Source organism: Vipera ursinii (assembly GCF_947247035.1).
Source record: "Vipera ursinii genome assembly, chromosome: 4".
NCBI lineage: Eukaryota > Metazoa > Chordata > Lepidosauria > Squamata > Viperidae > Vipera > Vipera ursinii.
In genome coordinates, this window is record NC_139514.1 from 90,961,525 (window position 1) to 90,984,618 (window position 23,094).

At 38.3% G+C, this 23,094-nt stretch overlaps 1 protein-coding gene across 2 annotated transcripts in view; it reads right to left on the minus strand.

Annotated features, from left to right (window-relative positions):
• Positions 1 to 23,094, minus strand: part of MCF2L (MCF.2 cell line derived transforming sequence like) — a 115,787-nt gene that overhangs the window by 55,835 nt on the left and 36,858 nt on the right. Inside the window, exon 1 of one of the 2 annotated variants that reach the window (XM_083362493.1) lies at positions 13,425 to 13,650. The exons of the other annotated variant lie outside the window; for it this stretch is intronic. Within the exon in view, the coding sequence (XP_083218619.1) occupies positions 13,425 to 13,575 (151 nt within the window). The 5' untranslated portion in view covers positions 13,576 to 13,650. Of the gene's footprint in view, positions 1 to 13,424; positions 13,651 to 23,094 lie in introns of those variants that run through there. 2 annotated transcript variants of the gene reach the window in all.

The following is a 23,094-nucleotide window of genomic DNA, read 5'->3' on the forward strand; positions in this document are numbered from 1 at the left end:
TTTTTAATGCAGTGTTTTCTCTTTATTTATAAAAGATGGGTCAAAACATTAAGATACTTAAATGCTATCATGGTAATTCTACCTAAAATACACTTCACATTCTATACTGTAGCAAGTAGTGATGAACATACTTTGATTTCATTAACATAAAAACTAATAATTCATGCAAACTATTAGTAAACACCACAAAACAATAAGGAGTGTTGCACATCAAATCAAAATGAAAGTTTTTCAGTGGAGTCCATTCACATGCTTGATCTATCAATAGAGCTTATGGACTGTATGCAGGTCAATACAGACAGGATAGCAACATAGCTTCTACCATCTTGCCCCCCAGCAGGAGCATCTGAAATCATACGAACCCATGGTAATTATTTCAAATTATTATTGTTACTTCTTATCATGCTCTGACATCCAAATGAGAATTTCAAGAAAGAATCTCTGCAATTCATATTGCAGAAAGGGTGTGATGTATCACATTAATAGGACCAAATCATGTTTTTATATGATTCCAAGGAGATTTGGAGCATGAGGTAGTGTGAACCCAACATCTGTCTACAACTCCTTAAAGCAGCTGCATTGTTTTCCAGAAGCACACTGCAACTGCAGAATCACAGAAAAAGACTAATCTGTTTTGAAGAGTTGCAAATGGGTGATAAGTATGCATTTCCATATATCATGAATATCTTGTTCAGGTTACTTACAAAATGCTGCATATTACTCCTTAATATTTATATTGTTTTTAAAAAGAGAAAGAAATACTCTTTTGCTTTGGCTATGTCTCTCGAAGCACCAATATTTGCCTTGATGTTGTTGCTGAATAACAGCATAAAAATCTTAAATCTAATCATGAAACTTGGCAGGATTTATCTCTTCTGAAAATGATTTCCAATCTGCCAAGAGACAAAAATATTTGCAGTGAAAATGAAAAAAAGGAAATAAAAAAAAATCATGTTTTGTCACATGTCATCCTCTTATCAGAGGCAATCATTCCTGCAAATGTACCTCAGTTTCACTTTAATTTAATGGAAAGCAGGCCAAAAAAAAGAATTCATTCTATCACAGAGAAAAAAAGTAATTGCCTTTTAGTCTTTTTCAGCTGTGAGTAATGAGGAATCTTGAACGCTTGGGATTTCAGATTAAGTTTAATATTTGAGCAAAATACTTACCTCCTAGGGCTGTCTTGGATAGGAAGTTACCAGCCTGGGAGAGAAACCAGGGAACAATTTTTCAATGGACAAAGGCAGGAATATGGTGGGAAAGGCCTGGTCCAAGGGTAAAGGGGAGACCTAGAGAGGATGACGTAGCTTTTCTGCTTCAGCCCCAAAGCCCAGCTGGAAGAGGCTACACCAAGAGTCAATATTTGCCTTCCTTCATATCAAGAGGAATACTTTCCTTCCAGCCAGATTTCCAGAGGCAATCTGCAAGCGCTTACCATTCTTTGCACAGTAAATGGGTAAATCTAGTGAATAGCCGCAGAACACGAGGAAATAGGGAATAGGAGCAATAGCAGCAACTCTCAACCTCCCCTGGAAAACGTGGCCAGGACATGCACCTCCGGCTGTGAAGGAGGGCAGAATACCAACCCCATTCAAACAGAAGAAACAGGTTCCCTATAGATTTGGCCATTAGCTATCACATTAGTGGTGAGCTGATAAGACAGTGGCCGGAGCTAAGGTAGTGCTTCTGTGCAAAGCTATAAGTCTGCCAACCTGTCACAATTTCTTCATGGTCAGAGGATCAATAGTACTGGCTAAGATTGGCACGCTGCTGTTATACTTCCTGCTACTGCTCTCCTGCTTTGTCTTCGTGCACAGGCTACACACAATTAATAGGATGGTTCCATGCACTCATGACTGTGGCTGAGACCTTTGTTAAATCTCAGGTTTCAACAAAATTTTTTAAAAAGGTAAACATATAAATGGTAGGCACTTATTTCTCTTTACAAGCAGCCACATTCTGGTTTTGTTTCTTCAAATAATGGAACAAAGAGAAGCAGTTGTTTGATTGCATCATTTTTGATAGGTATGCAAAAAGTGTGCATTTGGGACCAAATCTGGACAACAGTATTCCAAATGATAAATTGAAATACAAAACAGACAAGTATAAAAAGTGGAAAGAGGGGCAGATAACTAAGGCAGAATATCAGGAAGTAGGCTGAATCTGCAAAGATGAAGTGAGGAAAACTAAGTCTCAAAATGAACTAAGGCTTGCGACAAAAGTCAAAAATAACAAAAAAAGCTTCTTTCAACATATAAAAAACAAGAAAAAAGTGAAGGGAATGATTGGTCCATTAGTGGGAGAAAGTGGCAAGAAGGTAACAAGCAACAGGGAGAAAGCAGAACTACGGTAACTTGTTTTTTGCATCTGCCTTTACACAAAGGGAAAAAAGAGTCCAACCTATCAAAAACAGTACCATCAAAACAGATTAGAAACACAAGTAAGTGAGCACCTGTCCACCCTAGATGAGTTCAAATCACCAGGACCAAATGGATTACACTCCAAGGTTTTGAAGGAACTGACGTGATCCCAAAACCACTGAACTATATATCTTTCAAAGATCCTGGAGCATTGGGAACTACCAGAGGACTGGAAAAGAGCTGATGAAGTTTCCATCTTCAAAAAAAGGGAAAAAAAAGATCCAAGAAACTACAGGCCTATCAGCCTGGCCTCAATTACCTGGGAAGATTCTGCAAAAGATTATCCAACAAAGAATCAGTGAACATCTGGAGGCAAATAAAGACATAACCAAAAGCCAAAATGGGTTTACCAAAAACAGATAATGCTAGAAAAATCTTATTGCATTCTTTGACCATGTGACAAAATTAGTGGACCAGAGAAATGGTGTGGATTTAATTTACTTGGACTTCAGTAAGGCATTTGATAAAGTAGACCACAATCTACTATTTGATAAGATAGAAAAATGTGGGTTAGACAGCATCACCACCAGATGGATTCCTAACTGGCTGACCAACTGCACTCAACATGTAGTCATCAATGGAACTGCATCTACATGGAGAGAAGTATGCAGGGGGTACCCCAAGGCTCTGTTTTAGGCCCAGTGCTCTTCAACATATTCATCAATGATTTGGATGAGGGGATAGATGGGGAACTCATCAAATTTGCAGACAACACCAAGGTGGCAGGAATAGCCAACACTCCAGAAAATAAGCTTAATATACAGGAGGATCTGAACAAACACTGGGCGCTACGTAACAAAATGAAATTCAATGGTGAAAAAAGTAAAAAAAGTCATTTAGGCAAGAAAATTAAATGCGCAAGTACAATATAAGTGGTACCTGGCTCAATAGTAGTAACTGTGAGAGGGATCTTGGAGTCCTAGTGGACAATCACTTAAATATTAGCCAGCAGTGTGCAGCCAGCAGCTGCCAAAAAAGCCAACACAGTTCAAGGCTGCATTAACAGAGGGATAGAATCAAGATCACGTAAAGTGTTAATACCATTTTATAATGCTTTGGTATAAGGCCACACTTGGAATACTGTATCCAGTTTTGGTCACCACAATGTAAAAAAGATGTTGAGACTCTAGAAAGAGTACAGAGAAGAGCAACAAAGATTATCAGGGGACTGGAGGCTAAACTATGTAAAGAACGTTTGCTGGACTTGGGTATGTCTAGTTTAATGAAAAGAAGGACCAGGGATGACATGATAGCAGTGTTCCAATATCTCAGGGGCTGCCCCAAAGAAGAGGGAGTCAAGCTATTTTCCAAAGCGCCTGAAGGCAGGACAAGAAGCAATGGATGGAAACTAATCAAGGAGAGAAGCAACCAAGATCTAAGGAGAAGTTAGAACAATTAACCAGTGGAATAACAATTAACCTGACAGTTAGAACAATTAACCAATGGAACAACCTGCTTCCAGAAGCTGTGAATGCTCCAACACTGGAAGTTTTTAAGAAGAGACTGGACAGCCATTTGTCTGAAATGGTATAGGGTTTCCTGCCTAAGCAGGTAGATGGACTAGAAGACCTCCAAAGTCCCTTCTAACTCTGTTATTCTAATTTCTAAATGGAAAAAGGTGGGGTTGGGTGGAAATCAAATGTTTGTGGACCTTTTGCAATTTCGTGGACTGAAATTAAAAGACAAAATAGATTTTTTTGCAGATGTTTAATGTGTCAATTTCTCCCTTAAAGCACCTGAAATCCCTTCCATAGGTGAGCATTGCCCTCATCTTGATAAGGAATGCTGCCTATAAGCCAATGGAAATTCTGCACTCGGATGTGTGGCATAATATTGAAAGTCTACTATATAAAACCAACAAACAGCCTTCTGAAGAGGAAGAGAAAGAAGGAACTTGTTCATCTAGTCAGCTAGAATGTTACAGTGCAATCTTTTTCTAGCTAAAGTTTGTACCTGACATTTAAGAACTATGCAGGTTATTATAATCCAAAAACCTGAATGGAGCATGACAAAAATTCAATTAACTACAAATAAAATTCAGCAAGTCAGTAATCAGAAATTATGCATGGGTTGCAAAGATGAAAAAATCAAAAGATGGCAGGAAAGAGATATGTAAAATATTCTGACTCTGCTATTATCCAGCATTTTTGCAGTTCAGCTAGAATAACCCTATTCATACAGAAAACAGTCTCCCTAAAATGTCTGTTTTTCATAACAGAGATACACAGTGAACTGAAATGTGCCTGAGGTCCTTTGCAGATACAAAAGGAAATATGCCCTTACCTCAAAAAAGAGTTTTAATCTTCCAAAAGGTCTTCTATTTAGAACAATGACCGCTCTCTTTATTTTTAATTTCCTACGAAACTTCCTGTTCAGTCCCAGATGCAAAGAATGGAATTGAGTAAGAAGACGTCACCTTTTACAATGCTGTTTATATTATTTCTCTATGTACTTTTCTGCTATGTACACAAGGGATAACTTCCGTATTAAAGAGCCTCTGCCCTACAAATGTGCAAGAGGAAGTTATTTTATTTTACATTAGTTTGTATATTACCATTCCTGATGTTCAAAAGGCAGTGTACTTGAAAACCATATCTAAAAAATTACACAATGTGTATGTCTGCAAAGTAATTCCCATTCTTTAGTCTCCAAAGGGAGATGCCACTTTGAATTATTTATCCTGTCACAGTTGCAGCCATCACAGAGACTAATTCCTGGACTGCATTTTTAAAAATTGTTCTTGGTGACAAACGCTAAACTACCATGGGTTTGAAGTGTTTTTTAAAATCCTGATACACCTATCCAATCTTCAAGTACAGATATTCATAGAACGGTAATATTTTGGGTTTCTTTTTAATATTTACCTTTCAAGTATAAATACGGCACACAGCCAGTATAAAGTTCTAGCTCACTTCCATTTCTTTACTATTATATTTTTATATTTTGTTGGTTCTTATCCCTCTTGCCATCAGCTTCATCTTGGGGAGGAACCCTAATTAATGGCAAATATCACTGGATCAAACTTTTTTTTTAAAAAAAAGTGGATACTGTAGTTGATTTTTATATATTTATTGAAATAATTTAGAGCTGCTCAATTCACAGCAGTAACTCTTATGTCTCCAGTTAAAATCACTAGTACTGTGTTACCAGAAGGCACCTACATATTGAATTTATAACTTAACTTTTGAGCACTGATGACTGCTGACAAGGCATTTTCCTACAATATGATGCTGTTCCCTAATTTTAGAGAATGAGTGACTTTCAATTTAATCAATGGACTTTATATCTTGGTGGGGCCTTAAACATGGTAACCTTAGCCACGTTCAGAACGGTACAATGGTTGTAAGTGTGAAGAAAGGTTATAATCACTTTTTATGCAGCCATCATACTTTACAAATGCAGTTAAATGAAATGGTTGTAAATTGAGGACTACCTGTACAAATTTGCATTTTTTCACCTTCCCTCCAAATCTTAATTCATTTTCAGTATTCTCATCAGAGTTCCACTTTGTATTTACTGTAGTTTCTCTCACATCAATGTATGCAATAAAGAACAATTCCCTCCCTCTTCCCATTCTGAAAATAGTGCTTGAAGAAGGGTTACTATTAAATGAAAGAACCCAGCCACAGCTGGAGAATGTGATTTTGAGAAGTGTGTGATGACTGGACACATTTCTTCTCCCTTAACATCTTTTGGATTTATCTGTCTCTACAAGAAATAGTTATGTCAAAATACAATCTTAGAGAGAATTCTTCCTTCAGCCTCTCATTGAATACACATTTGCACTGAATGTCCCAATTGTTCCAAAATAGCCTTTAAAGCCAAACTGCTGTTTAAACTGACCTTACCTTGTGCTCTCATGTACTTCCCACATATTTCAGTACCCTCAGATGTATAGATTTGAACTCGCAGAATTACTAGCTAGCTGTCCCATTTGAGAATTATGGGAGTTAACTCCCACAATCAAGTTGCAGAAAGCTAACATAAGTCACATAATATAAACTGTAACTTGAATGCTCTAACCTGGATAACAAAACAGAAATTATATACTTACCAGGAACCATAGAAACTAGGCAAGAGCAATGATAGGAAAAGAAATAGTAACATTCCATTTCTTCTACTGAAATATCAGCATAACTCATCTTCACACAAGTGGGATTTATTTTACTCCTGGAATGAATTGTGTTCCTTTAAAATCATAACCTATGTAAAGCAATTTGTAACTGCCCGTCATCCTTAAATTACTCTTAGCAATACAATACAAATTATTTACAATAACTTTAAGCAGGATGTTTACTTAAACCAGGTAGGCCTACTTTACTGACCACACCTTTAGAGTACTCTTCTGATCTAAAATTAACTACAAGGATACGGATATATCTTGGTTTTCATTTTTTTCAGTTTTGAGAGAACACAATCTTTATCAACTAAAAGAGTTTTATTGAAATAAGGAAACATCTCAATGAAGATCAGACAGATAAACAAATAGGTGGTAAGTTACTATGGTTCTTTTGGTATAAACTCAAATCTCTTTTGAGCAATGGCAATATTAGAGCTTCAGCAATATGGTGTTATATCATTTCTGAGAATGTAATACTTAACTACTTAGAACAAACAAGTGTGTGAACGATAATCTCAAAATGTATAGGATAATAATGCAAATAACATAGGAGATCCACCTTATGGTTTACAGGAAGTTTGAATACTGATCTGGTAGATGCTGGAGAAAAATTGGCAGAAAGTATGGAAACTGGATGGATTCAGCTTCAATGCAAGCACTGCAGTTGAAGATTATACATGGCTCACATGTGACTCCAGTTAGATTGGCATAGTAAATATATCAAAATTATTCTTCCAAATGTTGGAAATGTAAAAAAAAATAGGGAGGGGGTTTATTTGTGGTGGCGGCTTTATTTTGGGATAAATATTGGGGGGAGATGAGTACCATCACTAAACAAAGAACTGAATGAGCCTCAAGAGTTAGGCAGTGCATTTATTTACAGGACCAAATCTCAAGCTTAAAAATAAGGAACTCATCTAATTTTAGCAGATAAAATAATTGTCCAATATTGGAAAACTCTAGATAACAACCGAAATACTCATTAATAAAACTACTTCAATTGCTACAATAGGAAAAATTATAAAGCTAAAATAATAAGGTATCAGAAAAAGACACAATTTTATAAAATTTCGATGATTTGATGGATTACCTCAATAGCAATAGACTATACAAGGGGTCCCCAGCCCCTGGTCTGTGGACCAGTACCAAGCCGCAGCATGCCAGCAACCAGTCCGCACAAGCAAGCAAAGCCCATCTGTGGGATGCAGGCAGCACACAAAACCACATTCCCTCCAGTCCACGGAAAAACCTCTCTCAATGGAACCGGTCCCTGGTGCCCAAAAGGTTGGGGTCCTCTGGACTATACTATGTTAATACTTTACATATATGGTAAATCTGTACATGTATATTTTAATAGATTAATATTGGAAGTACAAAACATCCATTTCTGAGGTCCAGCCTGAACTTCTAACATCTCTCCCCAGCCCCATGTACACATGATAAAATTGTAAAAGTGCATATGATACTATATAAATAAATAACCTGAACTTTTATTCTCTGTACTTTGAAACTAAACTTTCCATTCACCAGAACTTCCTTGTGTAGTTGGCTGACCACTGTGTGAACTGGTGGAATAGATGGGCCAGGAGTCTGTTTCAGTAGACATTGTTTGCTATGTTCTAAAAGCACTTGATTTCACATGCCAGAACATAATTTGTACATAGGAATAACGGTGTTGGGGAAGGTGAGAGGGTAGTATAAATACTGCCCACAAGATATTCAGTATCCTGAGGGGATATATTAGTACAGGCATCTAATAAATTTTGCAAATCCAATCCTCAAGGGCAGGCCTTAGAAATGTTGCTCATGCTTTACTATCTATTGTTCCTCTGCTATTTATTTGTTACATTTATATCCTATTTTTCTTTCAGTTCCAAATGGCATATGGAATACTTCTATTTTTTTTCTCCATAACAGCAGGCCTTTGGAGAAGTTTGAGTTTTGTTTGTGTGTAATTGTGTGTATGTGTGTCTGTCTGTCTGTGAGCCTAGTCGAAAGTCGCTCAGTGGCTTTCACTGTTTTTGTAGTAACTGAGGGAACACCTGCTGCCGGCGTCAACTTCCCTCCGCCCTGTGCATTCCCACAGAGAGGGCCTCCTCAGGGTGCCACCGGTCAGAGAATGTCGGCTGGTGGCCCCCAGGGGAGGGCCTTCTCTGTGGGCGCCCCGGCTTTATGGAATCAGCTGCCGGTTGAGCTCCGGATGGCACCTGACCTTCGCTCCTTCCGACGCGGCCTGAAGACCTACCTATTTGAGCAAGCCGGCCTGGCCTGATGGGGGATGTGCTGGGGTTTTTATTGGGGATTTTTATATTATTCTACTGTTTTTAGCTCGGGCTCTTATTTAACTCTTTTTTAATTTTTGTATTCTGTATTTTTTATGTGCCCTGTTCACCGCCCTGAGTCCTTCGGGAGAAGGGCGGTATACAAATATAATAAATGAAATGAAATGAATCTCCTCAGTTCTAGACCCAACATTTTCTCCACTACAAAACTCTTGATTTTCTGTCAGTTTTATTTTGTCTTTTCAATTCATTTAATTAAGATGCACTTCATTTTTACTATAGTATCTACTGTGTTGTTGTAATCACACCAGAAGCAACCTTTTCTTGTGACTTCTTGTGGCTTATTTAGCTTAGATGAATACTTTCTTCTTGGCTTTTAAGGAAGATTTTATGAATTATTTTTAGTCTGGATGATGACAATGAAATAAAGGATTTTGACTCTGCTAAATTTAGGCCAGACATTTTAGCCTAAGGGGAGCATGGCAGTGAACAGTTAGGCATGCTTTAGTCTTGTAGCATCCACTTTGCTTTCATTAGAATCCTAAGATCCATCAACAAGCAAGAAGGAAGAATCCAGAGGGGTTTTTTTCCACCAAGAGAACCAGTACAATCAGTAGAAAGAGGAAGGAGGGCTATTTTTCTCTTTGTTCTTGAAATTTCCTCAAACGCTATTCCAGAGGTCTCTGGGGGAATCGTCTGAAAAAGGACTGAGGCTAGCAGGGATGGGGAGAAAAAGACTTGCTGTGCAAGCAGAGTGCCTGTAATGCAACTTACACGCTTTAAAAACCATCCTGAACTGAGAATGATGGGAAAACTGAATGCAAAGCACAGTTCTTTCAAATAAAAATTCACAAGGATGTCAGAAAAAGGCAGAGAAGTTGGGATACTTTGAGCCATAGCCTTGGAACCCATGTTCTGAATGCTTGTCATGTATTGATGATATTAAAGTATTAAGAAAATTACTAAATTTGGAGGAAAAATAAATATCTGTAGAAAACCATTTTAAAAAGCATTTTTGACATATTAGCATTTCTAAGATGAAGGCTACAAAGGGTTAGCTGTCTCCAATTATGAACACAGGTTTGTAAGATCTCTTTTCAGAATATCTGATTTGCCTTCTAATACTCTTACCTTGCATAAATACGTAAATATGCTGTGAGCAATAATCCAAAGATTTATGGAACCATCTTCCGGTTGAGCTCCGGATGGCGCCCGACCTTCGCTCCTTCCGGCGCGATCTAAAGACTTACCTGTTCGAACAAGCCGGCCTGGCCTGATGGGTGATGGGTTTGGGTTTTATTGTTTTTATGTATTTTAACTTAACTTATTGTTATAGTTTTGGGGCATCTTGTTTAATCTTTTTTTTAACTTTTGTACTCTTGTTTTTTAACATGTATTGCCCTGTTCACCACCCTGAGTCCTTCGGGAGAAGGGCGGTATACAAATATAATAAAATAAAAATAAATAAAGTACAATAATGGCAATAATCCAAGTAATAAAATGGCTATGTATTTTATTATTTGGTTTAAACCTTTAAACCACGTTATATTTATTATGTCACTATATTCGTAAATCCATACTTCAGTTCTACATTTTGCCTATTACCTAGTCAAGAGGTATGTCATTTTAAACACAAATATTAATATGATTACAAGGGTAAGGTAAAAAAAATGTTATTAAGAAGTGAAGAAAGTATGTTAGAGGGGACTTCCAGGCAAGGAATAGGGAACTAGACCTCTCCAAAGGTGCAAAGATGATGCAGCAGCCAAACTGGCAGCAAGCACAGTCTAATGGAACATCTCTGGAAAAAGAATGATCATCAGCTTGTGCTCCAGAGAGCTGCTCCTTGCAAGGAGATGGCAAGATTTCAGTCAGCCCCTGTGACTGAGTACCAGTAGACAAAGGAAGCCATTGAGTTTCAACTGCAGTGTACCTTCTAAGGACACTGGATTTGTCCAGCCCAGTGGCGTAGCAGGGGGGCCTGGCCGCACCGGGCGCAACATCTGGGAGGGCGCATTAGATGCATTTTACTTTAATTACATCAGTATTTTCATAACAAACAATACATGTGCTTAGGGGGTAAGGGTTTCTTTAACTAATCTAGTGGAAGAGACTCGAGTGCTAAAATCCACGGGTTAGGGGGCGCAAATTACTTGCCTTGCCCCGGGTGCTGACAACCCACGCTACGCCACTGGTCCAGCCTCACTTTCACATTTATAATAATTTTGAAGTTAAAAACTACTTGGTGAGTAAATTTCATCCCAAAATAGTTATAAAATAATAGTATAAAATAAATGAAAAAGGCAAGTAAGAATTTAAGGCAAGAAAACTACAAGTAAACTAACAACTAGACAAATTTGTAACATTTTGCTCAGATTTTTGAAACAGTGAAGTAAACAAATTATGCTTGTAGGAACATAATTAACATTTATTTAATCTATCAAGGAAAGTGATGCTTGGTTGAAATTTGAAAACAAACCAAGAAATCTCAGCCTGTTTAGAAATGGGACACCAGAGGGGACTAAAGTTCTAGAAAAAAAAGAAAAAAAGTGGGGTAGAGGGAACTTGTCCTTTGTTTTTGAACCCAAAGAAGAGCGGTGAAATTTGTAAAATGATAAAGGTATGACACTTGAGACATTTCTAAGGAGTTTTGAAAAACTGAAAGCCAAATTTATCACTAAATTGACAGAAATATTTTCTGCGCTTGCAAGTGCATTTTTTGAAGAGATTATAAAGAAGAAAAAGAAACATGTAGAAGAAAACAATATGAAAGAAGTTATAGACCGACAGGACAAAGAGTTGAGACAAACACCAGATGAGTAGAAATAGTGAAAAAATAAAGAAATTGTAGATTATAAGACAGAGACGCCAAGGTGAAAATGCAAATGACAAACCAAATGATGGAAAATGACCTGGGAAAGAATTTACTACTGGATTTACAAAAGAGAGATTCTAAATCTTTGAGAAGGGAGAAAGTTGGAATGGAGATTCAATCCTACAACAGCAATTTTGATGAATTAAAGATCAAGATAGGTAAAAACAAAAATAAGGAATATAAAGTTGACTTGTTTAATCAGTGTTAAAATAGAAATGTTTCTACAGAATTCTGGAAATGCTTTATTTAATGTTTTGCTGACAGAAATGAGAATTTTTGGAATTACAAATGGATAAGGGGGAGTAATGGAAAAAAGTGAAATATGTATGTAATCTTATAGTGAGTGGGGAAATGTTAAATTTGCCTGTACTTGTTGCAAGAGAGATCAAGAGTAATTTCTTTAAAAAAATTTCTGTTGCTTTTTATTTTTCTTTGTTCTTTTTACACTTTGTATTTCTTTTCTACTTTTATCTCTTTTAATACAAGGTTTTTTTTTTTAAAGAATGTCTATTGGATGTCTTACACAGTCCCTTATAGCAGTAGGTCTCCAACCTGTCTGGCTTTGCAGACCAGTGGGGGACGGGGGGGGAAAAGAAAGGGATGATCTGTGCAAGTGGTGGGCAACCGCATCTGCGCTCACCTGCTGTGTGCGCAATGGAAGCTGCGCACACATTCAGACTCATCCACTGCTTCCATGGCCCATTTCTAAACAAGCCACAGCCTGGGGGTTGGGGACCCTTGCCCTATAGTCTTCTAATTTACTATCAATATATGAAGTGGTAACATCAAGTAACTTTAATTGCCTGAGTTTAATTGCAGCAATTTTATTGAGAACCAAATGGATGAACAATCAGGTTAGAAATCTGATAAGGTTTATTACAGGTGTGTATTTGTGTATGTGTTATTCAAACAAATAAATAAACAAAAATCAAACATTACGAAGAAAAGAAATCCACTAAGGACCTAGCAAATAACTGTGGATCATTTTTGGACCAGAGTTACCCCATACAGCAAGATGGGGCGCATATAAATTTACTGAAATAAACAAACAAGTAAGTTCAAACTCCAAAGTTTCTTTTCTGCAAACTCTACAAGCAGAACTAAAGGACCGATTCACATCCCTGGATTCAGCCAAAGCTTGTTTCTGATAGTTTTAAAACAATCAAATATTAAAAGTTATTGTGTATCTGAACATACACTTACTAAAATTAATATAGAAAATTTGAGGATGTCAACTTAGTCAATTCTAAATTCACTTTTAAATGATCTTTGGTCAGCATAAGACAAGCACATCAGTACCATCACAGAAAATAAAAACATTCAAAATGATGTAGTGATGATATTGGCTAAAAGGAAGATTTCAAATGAAAACCATTTGTACCAACACATGCAGGCTTTTCTAAGGACTATAAGAGACTTTGACATCACTGTGTTGTAAAGAGAATGGAGCTGTGCTTAACTATTAGTTTAGGTAGAGGAAAATCCAGGTTGGTTAATGACCCAGTAGGATACTAACATAACCAGTTGATGCACATACTTTTCCAATAAATTAAGAGCATATTTTAAAGCATATTAAATAATGGTACAGTAATTTAAAAAATACAGATAAAATTGAAGGGGGAGAAAAATAGAGACAAGTGCCATAAGAATGAGCATACAAAACAAACATTACACTTTTATGGATAGTTAGTAGATATATGCTAAAAATAATTTGGGACAGCTCTCACCCGACCAGGTGTGGGAAAGGTAATTTCTTCCATGCCTTTTTGTAAGAGATCGCTGAACGGCTGAGGTAACCCTTTGGCGGAAATAACTGACTCTGCGAAGTATCTGGTGGTGATTTTCTTGCCCATCTCTTGAATATCCACGCTGCGACATGGTGTTGCTGTCTCATTAACTTTTAACGTTTCCTAGAATGAAAACCTGCACAGTATTTCTCTTGAAGCTTTGATTGCAGTTGGTACTCCAGTGCTACTTAAAAGGGAGTCTTTTTAAAGTTACCAAACAACGCAACGCAAGAATAAAGTTAAATCACATTTATTTAATTAAGAATAGCAGCGAGTTTCTTGAAGAGCTTACTGTATACTTTGTTGAGCAAATTTCAAAGCACATCCAATTTCTTGATGCACAAAAGACATTCACTATTTCTCTAATAGCCGGTCCTTCAAATCAGAAGAAACTAGACATACACTTGATTCAGAAGTGTTTTTCATTAGAATCTTTGACTGCAGATGCACCCAAATCTTTCTCTTTACCATGTATCTTTTCATAGCATTCTCATCTGTTTTTCATTTCTAATTGCACAGGAATATCCTCTGAATTGCCAAGCAACAGTTATCCACACAGGTCCCTCTTCAAATATTGTAAACAGACATCTTTCTTTTGAAAACTAAAAATTTCAAATCTTAGATCTGGCTGTTAAGAATTTTGTTTTCTGTCAAGATTGTTTCTAGACTGCTGATTTCAACAAGGCAGAGAAACCTACCAATATTCAAATTCAAGGTTTATGGAGTCATCATATAACAAGCATTAATTGTTCGTCAGCCTATCCAGTACAAAGTATGTTGCTTCGGAGCTCTTCAAAGCTAAAATTGATTTTTTTGTCAAAGCTTTCAAAACGGAAAAGAACAACTCCCAGAAAAACTCTAGTTTAATAAACAACATGCAATGGGAAGGAAGGGAGGGGATACAGACCACTGTTCTGCAGGATTTGTTCTCATCTTATTCAACATAGGAGAGAGGAAACTGCTTGCATTGCTTTCCTTGGCAGAAACTCCTTTCCATAAAAGATAACTGGGGTGCATTCAGAAAGCCAGCACTTTCCCACAATAGTATACTAACATCTGCAAATACTGAAATATAACAGTTAATCTAACACAACATGAGACTTAAGAGTTGGGCATTATCTGTTTCTTATGTGAAAAATGCATAAGGAGCATTATTGTCACTTTTCTAACAAGTGTGTGTGTGTGTATGTGTGTATGTATGTGTATATATGTGTGTGTGTGTGTGTGTATGTACACACACACACACACATGCACTTATGGAGTTTTCTTTTAAAAATGTGATGACATAATAAAAGACAATGTCAATTTTTTTACATGAAAAGAACCAACACCTTTTAGAGTTGTATCATTCAATTTGTACTACAATATTTTATTTTCACTATTTTTTTATGATACACAATTTGACTATTTTCTTTTTGCAGTAGGACTTTAGAGTTGTTTTTTTAAAACACTCACATGCTGCATGTTGTAACAATGGTTTGGGAAAACATAACTTATGGTATAGCTACATTGAATATAGAATGTCTACACACCCGTTAAAATTTCAGGTTTTTGAGATGTAAAAAAAATCAGACCAAGATTTTTTTCCACCTTTAATGTAAGATATAAGCTATACAATATAACTGAAAACAAACTGAAATATTTTGGGGGGGGGGAATAAAAAAACTTTACAATAAAAAGATTGCAGAAGTGTGCACACCCTTAAACTAATGCTCTATTGAAGCGCTTTTTGATTTTATGTCAGCATTCAGTCTTTTGGGATAGGAGCCTATCAGCATGCCGTATCTTGCCTTGGGAATCTTTGTCCACTCTTCCTTGCAAAAGAGCTCCAAATCTGTCAGACTGCGAGAGCCTCTCCCACACACAATCCTCTTCAGATTTTCAATTGGATTCAGGTCCAGGCTTTGACTAGGCCATTCCAAAACTCCAAGCTTCTTCTGGTGAAACCATTGTTTTGTTGATTTAGAGATATGCTTTGGGTCATTGTCATGTTCCTCTTTATCTTCAGCATTTGAGCAGAGACCTGGAGATTTTGTACCCAAATTGATATTTAGAATGGTTCATAAAATCCCCCGACTTTTACTAAAGGCCCAATTCCATCCGAAGAAAAGCAGCCACAAAGCATAATGCTGCCATCACCATGCTTCACTGTGGGTATGGTGTATGTTTGGTGATGCACAGTGTTGTTTTTCCACCAAGCATACTTTTTGGAATTATGGCCAAAAAGTTTAATCGTGGTCTCATCAGACAACGACACATTTTCCCACATGCTTTTGTCAGACTTGATCTAGGTGTTTCCAAAACTTAGCCAGGCTTGGATATTTTTCTTTATACAAAAAGGTTCCACCTTGCCACCCTACCCCACAGCCCAGAGACATGAAGAATATGGAAGATTGTTGTCACATGTAATACAAAAACAATACTTGCCAGAACTTCCTAGCAACTTATGTTGCTACAGGCCTCTTCGCAGCATCTTGCATCAGTTTTCTTCCTGTTTTTTCCATCAAGTTTGGAAAGACATCTATTTCTTGGTAATGTAACTGTTGTGCCATATTTTCTCCACTTGACTGTCTTCAATCTGTGTTTCATAGTATTTACAATGCCTTGGAAATTGTTTTGTACTTGTATCCTGACTAATACCTTCCAACAATGAGATCCATTTGATGCTTTGTAAGCTCTTTGCAGAACATGGATTTTGCTGTAAGAGGCAACTGAGTAAATGTCAGAAAAGTCCTAATACTGTAGAACAGCTGAACTTTATATGGGCTTGATCAGAATCAATTGATAGCAGGTGTGTACTGACTAGTATTTAACAATAGTTTGATTAACTCTAATACAGCCACATCCCTACTTAGAAGAGTATGTGTACACTTATGCAACCACATTATTGTACATGTTTATTATTATCCATTGTACATATAAAGACAAAGGCAAATCAAACAATATGAAAAAGTGAGTTCCTGGAAAAAGTAAGAGTACCAATGATTGGTAGTAATTAAAAGTACTATAATGTGTGTATGTGTTATTGATGTGCAATGTCACAGTGATGTCATTGATAATCCATAAATCTTGACAGAAGCGCACAGAACCATCCGGTTTTTAACCGGTCGTATTGGCGTATTATAAGGACTAACAATTTCCCTTAGAAGCCCATAAGCCAGGAATTTAGTGATGAGGGGTTCTAATCCTTGTAAGGGCTCCAAGCTAATTGGATATTGATGAATAGAGACTGGCTGTGCATCAGGGTGCAAGGCTACTTTCACTGGAACTGCATTAACAGCCCGGCCAGGAATTCCCGAATATGATACATTAGGGTCAACAAAGCAATCTAACAAACCTGAACACTCATGTGTATCCTCAGATGAGGAAAGTTGAAGGGTCTGGACATGCCAGGCTTATTCAGGAGGAACTGTCAATTCAATCTGGTCCCCTTTGAAAGAGATAGTTGCCTGTAACTTAGCAAGCAAATCATGCCCTAAAAGAGGCATAGGGCAATCTGGAAAGTAAAAAATTGATGAGTAAGGCAAGTATCACCTAAAGAACATTCTAAAGGGTCCAGTATTACTGCTGACATAGATTGACCACTGGCCCCAATAACCTGAAAGTTTTGTGAGGAAGAATTTCCAAGGGGCTTATTTAATACTGAATGTGATGCCCCTGTTCCCTCTGACTTTAAACTTTACCAGAGGTGCAGAGAATCATTTGAAAGGGCAGGGAGACAAAGGCCCCCCAGCCCCTGACCCCCCCTAGTATTTAAAGCATAGTTGTGGAGCAACATGCCCTAGAGGACGTATAGGAAAAGAACATAAAGGACATTCCCTGCCCCAGTGCATTGGACGTTCCGCAGGTGCCTGGAATCTTGGTGGCATCATTCTACTCTTCTCCCCAGGAAACCCTACTGCTCCTCGCCCTCCTCTTCCGTAAGTCCCACTTCTTCCCCCTCCCACTAGGGGTGTCCTTTGTAGAGCTTGAGCCAGTAAAACAACACTCCATTTTTCATCCTTTCTAACCCCCTTGGCTGTTACTTCTGATCTTGAAACGTAAGTTTTATAAGCTACTTCCAACAATTTTCCAATTGTGTCACCTGAAGCCCCCTACAGCTTCTGTAATTTCCACCTAATATCTGGGGCACTCTGCCCAATAAAGAGCATCTTCACCAAACAGGAATTTTCTGGAGCTTCTGGATCCAAATCACTATATTTTCTGAAGGCTTGGTAGAGGCGCTCAAGGAAGTCACTGGGGCTCTCTGATGCCAATTGATGAACCTCATAAATTTTGCCCAAATTCTTCTGTTTAGGGATAGCAGTCTGCAATGCAGTGACAAGAAGGTCTTGAAAGCCTTTTAAATATTCATAGTCTCTGCTTTCATAAGTATCAATGACCCATCTAGGGTCAGTTTCAGGACAAAGAACCTTCCTTTTTTCAGCTAATCATTTTGCAGCATTTCCTACCAGACGTCTTTCCTCTGATGTTAAAAAGACATCCAGCATGGCTTGGAGGTCTGCCCAGTTAGGGTTATGTGTTCATATGATAGATAGAACCAATTCAGAATATTTATGTGGTGCTGCAGTATAAGAACCTAATTGGTCTTTCCACGCATAAAGATCAGATGTGGAGAAGGGGGTATGAACCAGAACCCTATTAGTGTTCCCCCTTCCAATAGCTACCTGCTCCATGAGGGGTAAATCCCCTTATAAGGTGGTGGAGCAGAGGATAAAGCAAGAAAAGGTGGTGCTGTGGGAAGTTGCCACAACCCACAGTTTTTAAGCATCTGCTTATTCCTTTGTAAAGTCCAAAAAAGTACATAATAAGCCTATTGATCATGATCCATGCCTCTTTGAGCATAATCTCCCATAGCTTCAAAAACTCCCAAATCTATGGACCCCCCCTTTGGGCCAAACAATAGGCATATCCTGATGCCAAAGAGCATTGTATTTAATCAGAGTTTCAATTTTCATATCCCGACAGGTTTTGAGCTTATCACAGTTCCTGATAACACACTCAAGGGGGCTGAGGGCACATTCCTTTGTTTTATTCATTTTAATAGGTTTTTCCTGGGCTGAACCCATGTGTCTAAATCTCTCACATGCACAGCCTGTTGGGCCACAAGAGATCAATCACTTCCCCTTGCTATGCGAGACCCCCAGTCAATGGTTTATCCTCACAGGGGCCCAGGGGAGGCTGGAAGTGATATCATGCCTAGGCCTGGTCAACAGTGGAAAATTTATAAGGAACAACACAAACCATAAACCATTCACAACCCATTGGAGCAAAAGAGTACAATTAACACCCCTTGCTTTCTAGGAACCCCCCCAAAAGGGGGGGGGCTAGGTGCAGCTGGCATAAACCTTTCCACCAAGCTCTGGTCAACGGTGGGAAATGATTCAAGGAAACAGACACATGTTTACACACACACACACACTCTCTCCCCTGGGCAAGCTTGTGTAATGTATGCTTACCTTATCTTCAGCCCTCCTGAGTATGCAGGAACCAAGCAAAGGCAACAACCACAACAAAAAAGGAAGAAAAAAACCTAGTTCCTGTAGAAAAGCCACAGGCAAGAGTCAAGAAGGGGGGCACCAACAGGAAACCCGAGCGCGCTCGGCGCCTTCCCTGTCCTGAGCCCTCCTAGGACCAAGCCCCTCTCCTGCCTGGCTCGCCAACAATGATATCCAGATTCTGAGGTTTTGTTTGATAACAAAATACAGGAAACCAGAATTTGCCTTCAAAAATATGTGTTCATTCAGCTGGATAGAGACAGGCTTCCCTAAAAAGAGGAAAAGTCCCAAACAGCAAAAATATCTTATTTGTATACCTATTTTGGTTATATAAGCAATTCACCCAGCAAATCTGACACACATAAGATTAAGACTTCACCCCTTAGGGCTAGCACACTATAGATAAGAAACTAGAAAGCAGAAGTAGCTAGCATGTTCCCTTTTGGGTGTTTCCCCAGGACACATCCAAGACTCTAGTTGTCCCCGGGTGAGTTAGAATATTGGGTGTTTCCTTTGCTGTCCTTTCATGACCCAGCATTCAGAGGCCTGCAAGTGACCAGAGAGAGGGGGGCCATCTGAACATCTTAACTATTGATACTGTCCCCTAAGTCCTGGTCAGCATTATGCCCTTTCTATCACATCAACATTTTTAAAAAGATTTTAAAAATATGGCCAATAAGTACCATCTCAAGACTCTAGAGTTAATAATTGTTCTCATTTTATTCATCTGGTTTGAAATATTGTTTCTTAATTTGAAAGTCTGCTACATTGAGCAGAGTCTCTAGGATAGGAAGCATATTAAGGCCTCCTACAGTAAATATTTATTTACTATATGTTTAAATGAGGCCATTATAATTCAATGTGAACTTGCAAAATATTTTAAGTGCGCACACAAATGCTACTGCTGAGCATAGGCAATAACAATATGTGGGGATTCAACTGCATGGTTGGCACCATCTAGGCTGCCATTTTGATCGTTTTGATCCCCTGTCTGTGGACACCTCTCACTGAGTAGTGGAACTTTCCCTGCAAAAATGTCAGAACCATCCTTGGAACCACTTTTGAAAGCAGCAGTAAAGTTGAAGATAAGCAAAACTCAAGATATTACATCAGACATGTCAAACACAAGGCCCGGGGGCCGGATCCGGCCCGCGAAGTGGTTTCATGTGGCCCGCAAAGCCATCCTGGAAACAGTGAGGGAATGGCCCCCACTGCCCTAGCCCTGGCCCAGAGACCCTCCTCCTGCCAGAGACCCTCAGATCTGTCCCACTCCTGCCCAGGCCTCCATAGGCACCCTTGATGTGAACGATGTAGAGCTGGCCATGCCCACCCAGTAGGCCATACACACTCTAGCCACGCCCACCCAGCAGGCCATGCCCACCCTGGCCACACCCACCTGGCCCCCTGAGGGCAACCGCAGTGCTGATGCGGCCCTCAATGAAATTGAGTTTGACACCCCTGTATTACATGTATCTCCCTATCTCCCTCCCTCCCTCCAAGATGGCTATTAGTTAAGTTTAACATAGGCAACAGAACTTGAAGATTTCAAAGTATTCCAGCAGGATGCACTCACAATCACTGGGGAAAAAATGAATGGTAACTCATTTTTGCGTATTCAGAGTTTGTGGCTACAACTACAGCTGTCATATAAATCATAATTTGTAAGAAAAAGGATAGCCGCTCCGATTTCTTCTGAACACTAATCTGTAAGGTTCAACCAGATTTCTCCCTTCTCCATAACAACCCACAATTAATTAGCACCTTCAAAGAGAGCAAGGACTTAACAGCATTAATTGGAAGTTCTGAACAAATAGCACCTGCTCTTCTCTCTCCCCTGTGCAAAGATGAAACAAACTGCATTGGAGCGCAAACAAGATTCCTTGGTCTTTTTAATGCCTGGCAATTCTAATGAAATATTAGTCACACTTTTTTCATACTTTTTGGAAGACAGTTGGAGGAAAAGCCAGCATGGCACAGAGATCAAGAAACTGACAAGCTCCAGGCTAAACCAGGTCCAAGCCTTTACCTACTTCACAGGATTGTCATTGTGGGAATGATTCCCATGCAAGCTGCCATGGGTTCTTGGAAGAAGGTTGGGACATCAAGTAATAGATAAAATGCTTGCAACAAGATGAAATATTACCTGAACATATGCACACATAAATAATTAGCATTATTGCTAAAGGGAATGGTTGAGATATAGTAGCAAATCACAACTGATTACTAAAAGAGTAACTGTCAGTGTTTGATGCAGACTATTCTACCTGTGATTAGTTCAAGTGAGCTTTTAAAACTCAGATGTTAAGCAGAAACCATAGTTTATTCAAAATTCATAGTTTTTCAATCTCTTTCTTTCATGCTACTTATGTAAAATATTTACATTACTGTCCATCTTATGTACCATAATCCCAGATGGCTTACAAATAATGCAGTACTACATATGGAAGTTACTTCAAGTATTTTTTAAATAACACAAACATTTTGTTTATCCAATTATTTTTCCAGAACTTCCAATTGCTCAGAATCTTACAGTTTTTCAGTGACACCCCCTTAACATTTCTATAAGGATGTCAAGGTCAGGGCTTTTTTTCTCATAGAACGCTCAGAATGGAGTTCCGGCACCTTTTTTGGATGGAACCTTGTAGGGTAGGCAAGGTGGTTTGTATGACATGTGTGAGTTCTGGCACCTTTTTCTTTTACAAAAAAAGCACTGGTCAAGGTCATATAAAAATGTCAAGCTTCTGAGAACTTAAACACGACATCAATTTAATACAATTCCCAACATTTTAATAGGATTTAGTTTAACAAAATTTAAGTTGGGGGATACTATTTCCAGTTTTTTTAAGAGCCAATGGATACATTGTTTCTCACAGAGCATTAGTTACAAACACATCAATCACTAAGAGAATAGATAGTCCTGTATAATTAATATATGAATCTCCATATAGACATAGCTACTTTAAATACTTGTAGAGAAGTGGTACATCCATGTTCTCACATCCTTTGAAACCAAATCAAAACTGAAGAACTGCAATGCCCTAATCTGTAGTTCTAAAGACAGACCTTTCTATTAGTTTTAGTAATCATTTTATTTTATTTATTTATTTATTTTATTTTATTATATTTGTATACCGCCCTTCTCCCGAAGGACTCAGGGCGGTGAACAGGGCAATACATGTTAAAAAACAAGAATACAAAAGTTAAAAAAGATTAAACAAGATGCCCAAAAACTATAACAATAAGTTAAGTTAAAATACATAAAAAACAATAAAACCCAAACCCATCACCCATCAGGCCAGGCCAGCTTGTTCGAACAGGTAAGTCTTTAGATCGCGCCGGAAGGAGCGAAGGTCAGGCGCCATCCGGAGCTTAACCAAATCAAAACTGAAGAACTGCAATGCCCTAATCTGTAGTTCTAAAGACAGACCTTTCTATTAGTTTTAGTAATCATTTTATTTTATTTATTTATTTATTTATTTTATTTTATTATATTTGTATACCGCCCTTCTCCCGAAGGACTCAGGGCGGTTCCATAAATCCAGCGTGCCCACAGAGAACGCCCTCCCCCTGGGGGCCACCAGTCGACATTCTTTTATCAGTACCATTAAGGAAATATGAGTTGAACGCTTGTGGAAAGAGTATTTACATCAAATTTGTTTTTGCCAGCGCAAAGGCAAACAGTAGGAGACAATCATTTGTTAACTTTATCTAATTTGTCTTGGTTACTCAAGAACAGAAAATGACAAACTGTAGCATTTGTGTTACATGTTTTGAAATTTCCTTTGGCATTGAAAGGGTCACCAGTCTGCTTTGCATATGCTGTCTCTTTTTCTGCTTCAGAAGTTATTTTGGAAAAGCATGTTCAGAGATTGTTTGGAGGTGGCTTAGTCCCCTTGCCATCAATCTAGATGGAGAATGAGACTTGGGATGTTCCTGTTGGTACATTTCATTAGCCTCCTCTTCCTAGGAAATACTAGATTTGGACTCTGAAAAAGGAATCTGGACTATTTCCCTTTGTGACAGTCAGGCTGGACTTTAAGTCTCCTGATTTTGTGAGGGCCTCCCACTCCCTTGTGTGGTATGTATACAAATGTGATGGGGGGAAGGGCCAG